General features: G+C 44.0%; 1 protein-coding gene across 1 annotated transcript in view; it reads left to right on the top strand.

Annotated features, from left to right (window-relative positions):
• The first annotated feature begins 3,197 nt into the window (after positions 1-3,197).
• COL9A3 (collagen type IX alpha 3 chain) overlaps positions 3,198-15,691 on the top strand; it is a 70,815-nt gene continuing 58,321 nt past the window's right edge. The window contains exons 1-4 of the mRNA XM_054046540.1: positions 3,198-3,742; positions 4,991-5,059; positions 12,709-12,744; positions 13,917-13,988. Coding sequence (XP_053902515.1) covers positions 3,677-3,742; positions 4,991-5,059; positions 12,709-12,744; positions 13,917-13,988 — 243 coding nt within the window. The 5' untranslated portion in view covers positions 3,198-3,676. The remainder of the gene's footprint in view (positions 3,743-4,990; positions 5,060-12,708; positions 12,745-13,916; positions 13,989-15,691) is intronic.

Below are 15,691 nucleotides of genomic sequence, written 5' to 3'. Positions count from 1 at the left end.
GGTGGATCGCCCTTCAGCTGTCTTGTTTTTAAATCGTGTTAGGCTGAAGCATAACTTCTTAAACTGGTGTCTTGTCCAGTACAAACAATACTTTTTTTTTTTTTTAAAGTGTTCTCTCTAATGGAGCTTGAAATGAGTATTTTTTTCCCCTAATTGCCATGCAGACAGGGATATTATCTCTTTAGCTCTCACTTGTGGCATGATAAATTTAACTTGCAAAATAAGTGTGTAATTAATATATACAAAATTTTTATGCAGATGCTGTCTGTGATGCTGCAGAATAATCTTCACTGCTACATTGGGAAGCCAAAGGAAGGATTGCCTTCTGGTTCAGGAAGACCCGGCTTCATTTTCCAGACTATCACAGGCTTTTGGGGCAGGTTGTTTATCTGTATGCCTCAGTTCCACACCTGTAAAATGGGGATAATGCTTCCCTCTATCCTGGGCTGTTGTGAAGATAAATGTTTGTGTTGGGAAGGTGCTCACTTATGGCAGTGGAGACTGAAGCTATACCTAGATGGATGCCACTTTCTGTGGCTGTTGCTCTTGGTTTTTATAATGTGCCATTCCTGCCAATTGACTTTAAGATAATTAGCATCAGCTACTATAGGAATGGGCATAATAGAATATATATTACACACACACACACTACATTAAAAGCAGGAATCAGTTCTGGTTCTGTTCAATATCTTCATCAATGATTTAGATAATGGCGTAGAGCAGTGGTGGGCAACCTGCGACCTATGGGCCGCATGCAGCCTGTCATGGTAATCCACTGGCGGGCCGTGAGACAGTTTGTTTACATTGACCGTCCACAAGCACGGCCGCCCGCAGTTTCCAATGCCTGGGAACCCACTGCCCTTGGGAGCTGCGGACGGCCATGCTTGCGGATGGTCAATATAAACAAACTGTCTTGCGCCCCACCAGCACATTACCCTGATAGGCTGCAGGTTGCCCACTGTTGGCGTAGTAGAGAGTACACTTATAAAGCTTTGTGAATGATACCAAGCTGGGAAGGGTTGCAAGTGCTTTGGAGGATAGGATTAAAATTCAAAATAATCTGTACAAACTGGAGAAATGGTCTGAAGTAAGTAAGATGAAATGCCATAAGGACAAATGCAAAGTACTGTATTTAGGAAGGAACAATCAGCTGAACACTAACAAAATGGGAAACGGCTGCCTAGGAAGGAGAACTGCACAAAGGCGTCTGAGGGTCAGAGTGGATCACAAGCTAAACATGAGTGAACAGTGTAACGCCGCTTCAGAAAAACCCCAGCAAACATCATTTCTGGGATGTATTAGCAGGAGTGTTGTAAGCAAGACACGAGAAGTAATTCTTCTGCTTTACCCCATGCTGATTGGACCTCAACTGGAGTATTGGGTCCAGTTCTGGGTGCTACATTTCAGGAAAGATGTGGACAAATTGGTGAAAGTTCAGACAAGAGCAACAAAAATGATTAAAGGTCTAGAAAACATGGCCTATGAAGGAAGATTGAAAAAATTGGGTTTGTTTAGGCTGGAGAAGAGAAGACTGAGGGGGGACATAACAGTTTTCAAGCACATAAAAGGTTGTTTCAAGGAGGAAGGAGAAAAATTGTTCTCATTAACTTCATAAGCTAGGACAAGAAGCAATGGGTTTCAGTTGCAGCAAGGGCACGTTTAGCTTGAACATTAGGGAAAACTTCGTGTCAGGGTAGTTAAGCACTGGAATAAATTGCTTATGGAGGTGGTTCAGCAACAGTGCTGGCATAGCTTGGAAATGTATTAACTCCCTATGGGTTCCCTCCGTTGCTACAAGGTCATTCAGCCCATAGTTGTACCTTAAGTACTAGCCCACACAAACACCATGGAGCAAGGGGAGAGGTTAGAGCCCGTGGAGCTGTGCAACAGAGGTGACCATCCAGGTGCCCTCTTGATAACTCCCAAGCAGATTATGGCAAGGTGCTTTTGAACCCCACCTTAAATAAATGCTGAAGCAAGGAGATACACTGATTAGGTGAGCTGCCAGGCTATTTCACTTGGAGCACAGGACCTTGCAGCTTGGGGGCAGCCCTTGCTGCCTATTGGTTCCCGAGTGGAGTTTATGGCTTGGAACAATGAAAACAAAACATTTTTGCTATATTTTGTTGGAGGGGGGGACCATCTCTATTTGTAATATGCACAGATTTTTGCCCCCATCATCCCTGCTAGAGACAAATGTCACATTAACCCACTGTATGTTTGTATCTCTTTTCTGGGGTAATGGAGCAAGTGGTCATGCTAGGAGACTAGTGCATTGTTGCTTGGAGGGGAGGGGGAAGAAAAGCCATGAATCCACTTTCTGAAATTTGCACAGTCATGGCTTTTGAAGGCATTTGCATTGCTCCTTCCCCACCTTTAGGTCCCCAGCTCCCTCCTCTGTGCTTTCTATCAACTTTCTGGTAGGCAGATGGAATAAGGAGAGGTGGGCAGGCTCTTCTATTCTGTAGCGGGAACACACTCACTTCTCATTCAAAAAGGGAAAAGAACTCGAGTGCAGTTGCATCATAATGAGCATCTCTGACCCCTCAATCGCAATGAGTCTCTTTCCCCAGTGCATCTCCACTTCCCGATTTTCACAGACAGTCTCCTTCTTTGGATGAAATCATCTTGAATTAACGCGTAAAGGGAAACATGGAGCCATTTGTAGGATTGAAGTGGGCATTCACTCACGAAAGCTTATGCTCCAATACATCCGTTAGTCTTAAAGGTGCCACAGGACTCTCTGTTGCTATTTGTAGGAGTGTGAGCCTTGCTAATATGCTCACGTCTCAGATAATCTACTTTTGGATTGTTGTCGTCTTCTCAGTGTCACATGCCTGTAGTGAAAATATTTCAAAGGCAAGTTTTGTTTTAATCTTTTCAGCTTTCTGTGGCTTTTGCAGGGTTTCTCCTACATTCCTCTTCTTTGCTCTTCTCGTCACTATGCCGGCTGTCTCTTCAATGCCACATAAAGTGCACACAAAAATCAACCAAATGCTCTTTGAGTCTCCAAGAAAAAACACAGGTGAACACAAATCCGTAGCTGATAAAGCATTTAATGAAGCAAAGAAACTAGCCCTATTCTCTGCCCTGACCTCGTGCCTTTATAGGGATCCCTGCCTTTATTCCACAAAAATAAAAATCCACAGACATTAACTAAGTCTTCATTTTTGTTACCTTTCATCCATCTAGTACTAAGTTGGTAGTGAATTGTGAACTACTTTTCACTGGCCTAGACGAGACCAAAGTAACATCTGTGTCTAGGGATGGTGGATTTTAATTTTGTCTCCTTAGGGTTATCGGTCTGAGTGACAATTTAGCTAAGGCAAGGCCAGCCTTTCCTCGGTTAGAAAGGTCCCCTCCCTGTTTGCAGTTGGCTTGAGCTGTCTGTGCGGTGAATGTGTGCCTCCTTTCATAACTGACTGTGCCACCCTGCAGTTTGCCCCCCCCTTTCCCCACCTTCCCCTTCCTGAAACCTAGTCTCTCTCTCTGAGCTCAGCCCCTCTCGCCTGCCTGTGCTTCTGAGCTCTGCCCCCTCCAGCTGGAGACTCAGGTTTATCTGGAGACTGAGGGGCTCATTCGGGAGCTGAGATCTGAGAGGTGAAGGAGAGATCCATTGGAACCAGGAGAAGGGAAAGGGGCTAGTTTCACTGAAGAGAGGCAGAGCGTGGAGACCATGGCTGGATTCTCAGCTCTTGGGCTGCTCTTTCTTTTTCAACTACTCGCCACCTCCTCAGCTCAGGTAAGCATGTGCCTTTACTTCTAATGGCCAAAAATCCCAGCTATTGATGGAAAAAATACAGAAGGATCAGAGGGGCTCATAGCAGCAGGATTAAATATGCACCATATGGCAGCAGGCCAGATAATTGCTGTTCATTTAAAATCAAAAGTTTTGTATCAAACTGAGAGAGCATATTGCTTGCTAGGTGTCTAGCGATGGGAGAAGAAGTGTTTCCTGGTTGGGGTTTATTTCATGTCCTATGATATGGAAACTGACACTTTAAACTTTGTGTAAAAGAATTGTCCTCATAGTTTGGTTTATAGCCGTGTCAGAGAAACCTCAGGAAAAGGTGATTGGGGAGGGGGGGAATTGTTTTACTATAGAAGACAAAGTTGCCCACTAAATAAAAATCCCCTGTGCTCCACCTCTTCATCCCATTCAGGGTTTTTCTTCCTCCCATCCCCAGTTGATCTATTTTTGAGACCTGTTTAGGAACAAGCACATTTAATTTGTATTCATTCAGGTGAAGCTACGTGTATTCGTAGCAAACGTCCCTGTAGTGCCATTAACTTTCCAGTGTGTATCGTTCAGGAAAATTCTCGGGGGGAGGATTTTTCGTTGCCTTAATGAAGGAATTTTTGCAGCCTGGCTCAGGAATTCTGAGCTGACCCTCATCTGCTGTGAGCAGAACTAGCTCCACAATGAAACCTTTGTTCCCTCAAGCTGCATTGCAGGTACTCTCTGGAGCTCTTTCCACAAAGCAGACCTTTATAGGATCCCCACTTCTCCCACACCCCTAAGAGCTAAACCCCCACACGCTGTCCAGCTCAGATGGGCAATTACTCAAGTCCCTTTAGCTGTGCCTTACTTCAGACATTAACTGTATAGTTCCATCTCTTCTGCTGCCTGGTGGTATACGGAATGTGAATGTCACTTTTAATACCAACCGCACGCACAGATTATTCTAACTTGGCTTTGCCTTTTCTCTGTGTCTACACTGTGAGTGACTGGGAACAGCCACTCGTGGAGCAAGGGCAGATATGATTCCCTGTAAGCTTCCCATTCAATAAACAGCTCCTGCTGAATGGGGATGGGTTGGGTCTCATGGAAGCACCGAGGATGTGCTCCGATTCTTAGCAAATTAAGTCTGGAAAGATTCTTGCTTCCTCTGAGTCTGTCATGGATAGAGAAGGGGAGCTGGAGTTGCGCTGTGATCTGTGACCTACTGTGTGTGTTTTTTCTTCCGTTCTCTCTCCCCATCCCTCCCAGAGAGCAGGACCACGAGGCCCTCCTGGACCACGAGGACTCCCTGGATCACCTGGCAAGGAAGGCATAGATGTGAGTGCGGAGCAGCGGGCGGCAGGCTGAGCTGGGGGAGGGAGGTGGGGTGGAGCAAGGGGAGGGCACATTTCATAGAGGAATTCTTCTAGTCCTCCTGTCGTCCAGAGAGAGGCTCCAGGCATTTGGGCAGCACTTCAGAGGAACCGAATTAACAGCCCATGTGCCGTAGGCAAGGAAACCAAGGGGCTCTGTCCTGCTGAGGCTGAGTTATGTCTGGAGGTGCTGAGTGCCTAGGAGTTGCTCAGCACCTTGCAGGATCAAGCCCTCAGTGCCAAGTGGGAGTTTATGACAAAGCTAGTGTGTACAACAGGAATTTGTTAATCTTCCGGGCATCCTGCAACGCTTTCTCTCTGGTATCTGCAAAGATGCAGGTTAAAGGGTGGAGGACAGTAGTGGGTTTAGTGCAGCAGTTACTGTACTGGGTGTTGTTACTGCACGCTCAGTGCAATACTGTGTATTTTATACCATTAGACAATTGTTTGTTTTAAAACGTGTCAAGCACCTGGCTCTCCAGAGAGGCCCTAGAAAGCCGAATTAAATACACCACGCTGGATGCTGATCTCACCCTGGCTTGACACCACTCTAGCTACACTGTCTTCAATGGAATTACCCCAGTTTTACACCAGTCTGATGGAGATCAGAATCTGGCCCATTGATTCCACTTGGAATTTAAATGTCCTTAGTTTGCAGCAAGAGGCAAATTAAATCTATGGGAATACTTTTTTTTGGTGTTTAATTCCTTATTATTAACCCTTCCCCCGACTGCAGGGTTAGCATCTCGACTCCTGCAGAATTTAGTGAAGCTGGAAATCTTGTCCTATTTCTTTTAGTTGAAGTTTCCGCTGAAATGAATTGAAATTTATACCCACTGGATAAAGACAGACTTGTCTTCCACACCTATCACATTGGATTAAAATCGGTTCAGGTGATCTCAAAGGAGACTATTCATATCTCAAATACTAAGGATCAGATTCTGATCCTTTCATTCATGTTGAGTAGCACCTTACTCCTTGAGCTACTTGTCGAGTAATTTTGCTACTCATCATGAGTAAGAGTGTCAGCATGGGGCCTTAAAAGCAGCCTTTCAAAATTCTATTCCTCCCATGCAAGAAAGTTTATTTTGACTGAGAAAGCTAAAAAAAGGTTTATTCCTTTGCATCCTGTAACGGGTGAACAAGTAGCTTTTGTGCCTGTGATTGCAATTTTTTATGACCATATTGCAAGGCTGGCCACAGTGAAAACATCATTGCTTTGCAGCCATTTCCCTCCATGTGCTCACTAGACTAAGGGAAACCATTTTACTAAATAATCTTATATTAGTTTTTAATAATGAGTGGTTTAGAGAAAGTAGGTCGGGAACTTCTATCTGAAGTTTTGTAATAGAAGAACAAGGCAATTTAAAATGAAAGATAGCAAAGGAAGTTCTTTTCCACACAATTAGCCTGCAGAACTAATTGCCACAAGTTATCATTGCACGCCAGATCTTAGCAGGATTCAGAAAAGGGTTGGATATTTCTATGAGTAACGACAAAATCTAGAGTGGTGATGATAAGGATTAAAAGAAGACCAAGAATTTTAGGGTGGGTATAAACCTCAAGCTTCAGTTCATAGACCATCATCTAACTAATGGGGATCAGGCAGAAACTTTTCCTGGAAGCAGGCTGTTCTGTTACTGCTTTCTGCTGGGTTTCTTTCATCTTCCTCTGAAGCAGGTGTTACTGGCTGCTGTCAGAGACCGGAGACTGGGCTCGATGGATGACTGGTATGACCCAGTATGGCAATTCCTATGTTCCAAATACTGTGCGGTTCCCACTAAACAATTTCCCGCATAAACAGAAGTTAGTGTCCTTTGATTTTAATAATCCAAAGATACCATAGCGTCATCGAAAAATATAGGGCTGGAAGGGACATCAGGAGGTCATCTAGTTCGGGCCCCCCACACTGAAGCAGGAATTTAGTAGATCTAGTCCATCCCTGACAGATACGTTTCCAATCTGTTCTTAAAAACCTCCAGCTTCCCTAGATAACTTATTCCAGTGCTTAACTCATTATAATTAGAAAGTTTTCTCTAATATCTAACTTAAATCTTCCTTGCTGCAGATTAAGCCAATTGTTTCTTATCCTTCCATTGGCTGACGTTGAGAACAACTGATAGCCACCTTTAAAACAGCCTTTTACATATTTGAAGAAGGTTATCAGGTCCCGTTCTCCCCCCCGCCCCCAGTCTTCTTTTCTCTAGACTAAAGATGCCCAATTTTTTTTCAATCCTTGTTTTCGAAGGTCTTGTCATTTTTGTTGCTCTTTTTGGATGCTCTCCAATTTGTCCACATCATGTCACAATACAGGCAAATCAGTGCTGTCAAAGTGCGGCAGTCTGCTTAGATAGATGTTTTTGAAGATGTGTCAGCTGTTCTAAAACGAAAAGAAATAAAATGCTATTCTTCACTCTACATGGACTGGGTTTCCCTTCAAGGAACCAAAGGCCACGCTTTCAAACGTGTCCTGTAATTCTAGGAACCTCTTGTCTGGGCCCCACCCTGAGACGCCACTGGCCCGAATGCTCACGACTCCAACCAAAGTCAGCGGGAGCTGCAGATGGTCAGCACTTCTGAGGCATCGGGCTTAGCGTGTCTCAGGTGGGAGACCCAGAAACAGAGACATCCCTAACTAATGGCCATTCATGAAAACTTGGCCCTTATTGTCCAACGTGGGCCTGATCCTGCAAAGCTCTGTGCACCGGTTGCACATTTTTAGGGGCTTGTTGAAGGAAATGGACTTGGAGGGCACTTGGCACCTGCAGGATGAGGCCAGGTAATAATAATGAATAATTAATCAGCTGAAGCTAATCTTGATAGATCATAATATTAGACTGAGTTAAATCTCAGGGGAGCCAAACCCTGCAGACTTGCAAAGGGAGGTTGGTGAGAGTGTTGACCATGTAAGGAAGGCAGGATTTCTCTCATAGGCTGTCCTTAACTGAATGAAACAAGGATGCAGCAGGAGCAAAAAGAAGGGAAACATGCTGTCATGTATTAATAAATGAGAAACGCTCACCAGTCATTCAGGGTCAGAGCCTCATACCATTCCACCCATTGAGTCTGCAAGGAATCCCATTGACTCAGAGCATCAGGGTCAATATTTCTGTGGTTAGCATCAAGTGCACCGGCATAGTTTAAGGACCACCGTTTGCCAGGGTTCTCTGAGAAGACGTTGTGAGGTGTGTAATCCCACATGGCTGTGCCTTTTTATAGCTCTGAATATAGAGGAACCTATTGAAGGTGTGTCAGAAATCTAGGCTGGTTTTTCTTTAATGAAAGAGCAACTGTGTAAATTCTAATACTGTAAAGAAATAACTTCTTATTTTATACGCGTGAGATCATTTTCAAAGGCATGCTCTGAACTTTTCTTGAGCATTTTAAAATACTATGATTTCCTCATGTTTTTCCTGTGATTTTCTAAAACCATCCTGGCCACGTTCAGTTCATAGATGGCTTTAGAGAAATGACTGTGCAGAATTACTAAAGAGCATTCGTGGTCAGATGTACACTGCAAAAGTGTGCAGCAACTGCTGAATATAGGCCTCAAACAATGAACAGTACATAACATGCAACTAAATTATTCAGGCCAACTCTGGATAATCCTCAAATGAATCCTGCGCTATTGGCACCCTTTCCAAAAGCTCCTTGCTTCGCTTCTGCCTCTCACTTTCAATCCCATTGAAGCCTGCTCTAATTATCTCCTTTAAAACACTGCATGTTCCATGATCTGTAACAAGGTAATTGCTTAGCTCCCAAGAATACAAAGGGTATGTTGTGATTAAACCAGTCACCTAAGAGTTGCTCTGAATTATTTCCAGCATGCAGTTGTTACAAAGCCATTGTCAGTTCTCTAACAGACATTTCCCCTCCGGTGTGACTTTAATATAGGGTGGCTGAGACTAAGTAAACTTACTTCCATCTCATGTAAAACCGGGGAGAACTATTCCATTACTGACAGCCACTGATTCTAATTCACTAAGAAGGATGACAGCGATTTGCCACCAGAGGTATAAATGCTGATCAAAGTTCTGATTCTGAATGGGTTCTGCTAGCACAGACCCCACTGCTCAGGTAGAAACCCCCTGAAATCAAATGGGGACCCCACAGGGGTTCACGATAGCAGATCCCAAGGTGTGATCAGGTCACAAGACAGGAGAACTGTTCCTGAGTGGCTTTCTCTAATGCTGTGACCTTGCTGCCACGCATCAGTATCACAGAGGCCTGTAGGGAAAGGGGGCAGGGTGATGGTGTTAATCTAGAGGAGGATATAAACCATTGCTGTTCATTCTGTTATTCAAAACCTGCCATCCCAACATACCTTTCCCCTCTCATTTTCATTATAAAAGCTCTTCCCCAGCTCGGATAAGGGCACCTATCTGTGGCATATTTCTGAGCAAAGGACTGCAATGGAATGGCCTCTGCAAGTCAGAGCACAAAGACTCCCTCTATCTACTCACCCTCCAAGCTGTGCGTTCTCTCAACAGCCGCGCAACACGCAAAGCCCTGCACTCTGACTGACTCAGGGCAGCCGGTCCAAGCACAGGGATTTGCACAGGAACTTTATGGTTGAAAGACGTAGTAAACATAGAGTCAGTTCTCAAATTCTTCCACCTTCACAACTTCCCCCACCCAAAATGCCCACTGTAAAGATGGCCACCGCTAACCCTACTCAGTAGCCACTCCTGTGCCTCCACATCTCCTCCTAAGGAAGATTGCAGCGCTCACCTCCCCCCCCCCCCCCTCCAAGTGTAATTAACAAAAAAAAAATTAAAAAGGCAATGTAGGTTTATTATTTATTTAATGCCAGCTCCATTCCAGCCATAGGCCCCCTCCCCAGCATCTCTTTGCCCTGGAACTTACTTTACCCAGGATACAGCTAGTACTTAAACCTGGAGCACCCTGAAACAATCCTCTAGGTAGCCTGCTGGAGGGGGAATGACCCACAGGTCTCCTTGATCACTGTCACTGAAAGGTGGTTTAAAAAATAAAAGCAGAAACTTTGTCGGAAAAGTAAACCCTGCCTTAAATTGTTTTCTGAAGGATTTCCCCCAAGCAGACATCACTGTGGTTTCTAGGCAAAATGGAGGAAAAAAGGTTAATATTCTCTCTGCTTCCGGGTGACTGGGGATTCCCTTTCCACAAGGGAAATTTCCAGGTGGTGTCATAACTGGTTCTACGCCACCCGTTTCTGACCCCCACTCCAGCGAGGGCATGGGACAGGAGGGACTGTTATGCCGGGATGGCTGGCTCCAGGGTTAGGAGAGTAGAAATGTGGCAGGTAGCCATCCATACCCCCTCCCCAGAGCACAGCTCAGGAGATCCGAGACATGTTAAACTCGTGGGCATAACAGGCAACACGTTTTCTTAGATTATTAAGAAACATTGCAATATAGACTTTATCATCTCCGTCCCAGATACATAACACTTCCTGCGCAGATGAATATAATTAGACCATCTTCTTTGCGATTTTTTATTTTAAAAGAGCTAGAGGGAATGCAATAGCAGTTTTTAGGCTAAAGAAAATCTTATTTTTCTCTTCATTTCAGCTATTTTTCTCTTCATAATTAAATGCTCAGCTTGTCTGGAGCAGTTGATCGTTCTGTTTTATGTACCGAGATGGCCCCATTGCTGGAGAATCGCAATTTGTAATGCATTTATCCCCACAAGAGGGAGGTGCTTTTATCCCCATGTTGCAGACAGAGGCACAGTAAGGCCAAGGATTTGCCCAAGGAATCCAGTGGGAGAGCAGGGGATTGAGCCCTGGGATTCCCAAACCACTGGGCCATCCTTGCATCATGGTGTGTAGAGAAGATGAGCATTCCTCCCAGGAAGTGAACACAAAGCTCAGACAGTTCCCATTCTTTCATATCGCTTGGTCCGTGGCCTATGCTAATCTTTAAACAACATAGTATTGGGTGTGGGGAGACATGGTCCAGCACCAGGAGTGGAGATCTTGGAGATTTTATTTGTCACCTTTGTGCCGGGGTGTCAATGCCATAATTTTAACCTGGCTCCCCAGCAACACTGAAAATAGGAGCCATTGTCCAGTGGTGCAATGTTATCCGTTGGCAGCTACCTTACTTTTTCAATTGAATTGGGAGGGATGGAGATCAGTTGTTTTTTGCTTGTGCCTTCTCCTCCCTCCCAAAATTAACCCTAAAAACAGAGCCCATGAATATAATCCGTTCAGACACATGTAGTCTGTCTCATCACTGGTTTATGGTCACATGTTCCCCTGAGAGTCACAAATCCTCAGGATGTCCTCTTGTGCCTGGTTTTGCATTTGCATATACAACTCAACAGAATATGTAAAAGCTTCGGTGGCCAGACGCCTTCCTCTTTGCTTTACCTCTGAGGAAACCCAGAGTGTAAGTTATTCCTAGAAGGGTCTGGGATAAATTATACTGTTTGAGCAGCATTCCGAATCATAGAATCATAGGACTGGAAGGGACCTCGAGAAGTCATGTTCTGTCCCCTGCACTCGTGGCAGGACTAAGTATTATCTAGACCATCCCTGGCAGGTGTTTGTCTAACCTGCTTTTAAAAATCTCCAATGATGGAGATTCCACAACCTCCCTAGGCAATTTAGTCCAGTGCTTAACCACGCTGACAGTTAGGAAATTTTTCCTAATGTCCAACCTAAGCCGCTCTTGCTGCAATTTAAGCCCATTGCTTCTTGTCCTATTCTCAGAGGTTAACGAGAACAATTTACCTCCCTCCTCTTTGTAACAACCTTCTATGTACCTGAAAACTGTTTGTCATGAATGAAAACTGTTAACTGAATTGTCTCTCTCTCCAGAGGTTGCTGGTGAATAACATGTGGGTTTTGCTAGATAGAATTGCCAACCCTCCGGGATTTTCCTGGAGTCTCCAGGAATTAAAGATTAATCTTTAAGAACATAAGAACGGCCACACTGGATCAGACCAAAGGTCCATATAGCCCAGTATCCTGTCTTCTGACAGTGGCCAATGCTAGGTGCCCCAGGAATGCACAGAACAGGTAATCATCAAGTGATCCATCCCCTGTCGCTCATTCCCAGTTTCTGGCAAACAGAGGCTAGGGACACCATCCCTTAATCTTTAAATAAAGATTATGTCAGGTGATGAAACTTCCAGGAATATGTCAAACCAAAATTGGCAACCCTCATAGATGTGGAAGATTGGAACAGTGAACTTCATGTTTCAGAGGATGGCAGGATCAATGGCTTAGCGTATAGTAAGTCATGGGCAGACTCTTTAACGTGCAGGTCACCCCAAGTCATGGCAATTCTCCAAGTGGGCATGGGGAGAGAAATGGACTTCTAATGAGCGTGTATGTGGCTGCTGCAAAGAGACTGTGATAGGGAAAAGAACGAGGAGTACTTGTGGCACCTTAGACACTAACAAATTTATTTGGGCATAAGCTTCCGTGAGCTAAAACCCACTTCATCGGATGCATGCAGTGGAAAATACAGTAGGAAGATATATATACACAGAGAACGTGAAAAAATGGGTGTTGCCATACCAAGTATAACGAGACTAATCAATTAAAGTGGACTATTATCAGCAGGAGAAAAAAAACTTTTGTAGGAGAGATTTCAGTTTCATTTTCTTTTTTCATTCCTTTAGGGAGAACCTGGCCCACCTGGTTTACCTGGCCCACCAGTAAGTATTTACTGATCAACAACTAATTTACTCTCTCGCTTGTAAATCTGCTATGGGGAATGATGTATGTGAATCACTAGTTTTTCAGCAGCAAGGGTCACAAATTGCACTTTGTCCTCTCAGTCCTCAGCAGAACTCCTATTTGCATGTTTGGCATGCAAACTGAGAACAACCGGCAGCATGGAGTCAGCACTGACCTTAAGAAGAAACATACTTTCCTGTTTCATAGTTACAAGAGCAGAGGATCTGGGATAAAGCATCAGAATAGTGGAGCTAAACGGCTTGTATTGTCGTTCAACTCTCTTTGCAGACATTGTTTTTACAGTTCTTTCAACATGAGAAAGAACACTATGTAAATGCAGAGTTTTCATATGGTTATGCAGCACTCTCAGCTCTGGCCTCCAGTTTGCACACTTGTTTCTGGGTGTCCAAACCATCATTTGGGCAGACTTCCGGTTGCTTGGCTTGCACACACACATGCAGCTTTTGCACATTGAAAATGTGTGTAGGCCACTCCTGCAACTGCTTTTAGTTTTACCTGCAAACGTGGACTGTAAAATCAAGCTTGGAAATTTGGCCCATAGCGGAAAAATATGCAAACGAAAATGATAAGTAAAGCAGCGTCAGAGATAAAATGAAATATTGTGACAGAATTTGCAATAGGTGGCAAAACATGCGGGACTCAGTCCTCCACTCTGGCTCTGTAAAACTGAAGAGGGGCTGTGTGACAGTGCTAGCATTATGTCACCTTTGTGGCTCCCCATTCCTGAGATCATCCAGGGTCCTCTTTAGCTCCCTAGGCATCTTAGAGTGGTCCTAGGTCTCCTCAGAACTGTGCCAGCTGCAACACCCCCCAACCACACCCTGACGCCCCCTTGTGCTCGGGGCTGCAATGGGGATCAGTACACGTACATGGAACTGCACGAGAAGAAAGCTGTGCCAAGCAATTACCAGGTTTATAGAAAAATGAACCAAAGCACATAAGTGTCTAGAGATTTACATACTTGTAGATTAATTATCAAATCAATTTATTTTGAAGACATTTTCCTGCATTGCAGGATATAAATTTAGCACTTTAAGAAATGAGCTGATCATCTTCTTATCTTGTATCAAGTCATAGCATGCTTCTGTAATTATTATATTAACAGTGACTGTCTATTAATCTGGTTTAGGGGCCGAAAGGTGCACCAGGGAAGCCTGGAAAGGCTGGTGAAGCAGGGTTACCTGGCCTTCCTGGAGTGGATGTGAGTATTTCAGCTTCTTCTCTTGGACTGATCAAATATTTTACATTGGCAGCAGATGTGGGTACTGAGCTGAATCTGTGTCTTACGTACCAAGGGAAATCTTATGCAAATTTTAGTTGTTGTTGGGTTTCGCAACATGTTTTGATCAGCGCAAAGGCAAAACTTAGCGCATCAGTGGTCTATCCTAGGCACTAGCTGTCAATGACCTGTTTTGATGATATGATCAGCGCTGTCTCTCTTCATGGTTACTCCCAGTGGCCCAGAACAGCCTCTGGCTATTGTAGTTTCAGGTGATTTGAGGCGTGGAGAACATTGAAATCATCAGGTGTTTATTGTGCAAGCCTCAAAATCTTCCTTTTATTTGGGCTGTTTGCACCCACCTGAAGCATCAATGGTGTGAGCCAAGAGTAAACAAACCTACAAGAGTTCAGATTTTCTTCAGTTCCGTTGCAAGTGGATTCTAGGTTCCCAGTAGGTTCAGAATAAACCTCTTCAGTTCTCGTCAGGGTGCCAGATGTCTTTGGTCCTTTCCATCTTGGGATGCCAAATTACTGAAACACTGATAGGGCTGCTGTATAACCAAGTACAAAAATAGACACATTTCTGATTCAGGAATGAGGAAACAAAATATCAAACTGATAAAGTTTGGTCAGTTAAGTCCTTTCAAAATATATGAATGTAAACCAATTCATATTTTTGGATTCAGTGGCTCTTCAAGGCTTAATGTATGTACTTCATTAGAGTCCATGTGCAGCTGGCTTTAAGTGCAAATGAGGCAAGGCTGTGATCTGGTGGTAACTGTGCTACCAAAAGCCAATTACTAGTCTGAGATCTAGTGGTTTGAATGCAATGGTAGAGTACTGAAACCGTAACTGGCCAGTCTTCCATGGACTTCTTGCAGCACGGCATTATTCTTTGCTGTCCTGTAGCTCATCGTGCATTGTTCCGCCCTAAAATCAGCACATATCTACCTTCCTGATGAGAGCGCAGCAGCTGCATTCAGAGAATTGCAGGTCTCCGAGCCTAAGCATACGATGACTGCCTGCCACCAAGCATCTAACCAGATTACGTACGTACAGCTCTACGTCTCTTGATCCAAATGCTGTAGCATTGTACTATGAGAACCTGGAAGTGAAACTGACTCAAAATACATCATGTCGGTTTTCATTCTCCCAGCTGAGTGAAATTCTGACAGTAAAAACTACATAAACAAGGAAAATAAAACTAGATTATCTGAACAAGAGCAATGCTATGGTGCTTGGGTTGCAAACACTATGAGGAAATCTTTAAACATACATTTAATTGAATTATTTTAAAAAGTGGCTTATAAAAACATGTCTTGTTACTATTAGTAATATTTTTTAAGGTAACCTAAATTTGGTTCTAAACTCCCTGGCAGTGTCCCTTTAGCTATACATTTGCTTCTGTAATTACTGTACATTCCCTTTCCTCAGCAAGGTTCTGGAGATTGACTTCTCTCACCTCCTACACAACCTGCAGAACCTCTTTCATTCTGATCTTTGACCCTTACATACTAATGAGGTTTGCCCTTCTGGGTGGTTAATCACCTGCTTCCGCTTCTGAGCACATATCTCTCTCACTATATCTGATCTGATGGCTTGTTATACTAGCCATCTTTCCTCTAGACAATTTCCAATGCCTTGAGAAAAGGCAGTGGGGTAGTCCCTCAGCTGGTATAAATT

The sequence above is a fragment of the Malaclemys terrapin genome, chromosome 12 (genome assembly GCF_027887155.1).
Source record: "Malaclemys terrapin pileata isolate rMalTer1 chromosome 12, rMalTer1.hap1, whole genome shotgun sequence".
Classification (NCBI taxonomy): Eukaryota; Metazoa; Chordata; order Testudines; family Emydidae; genus Malaclemys; species Malaclemys terrapin.
The sequence above is the reverse complement of the archived record's forward strand: the minus strand, read 5'-3'. Positions and strand labels throughout refer to the sequence as shown.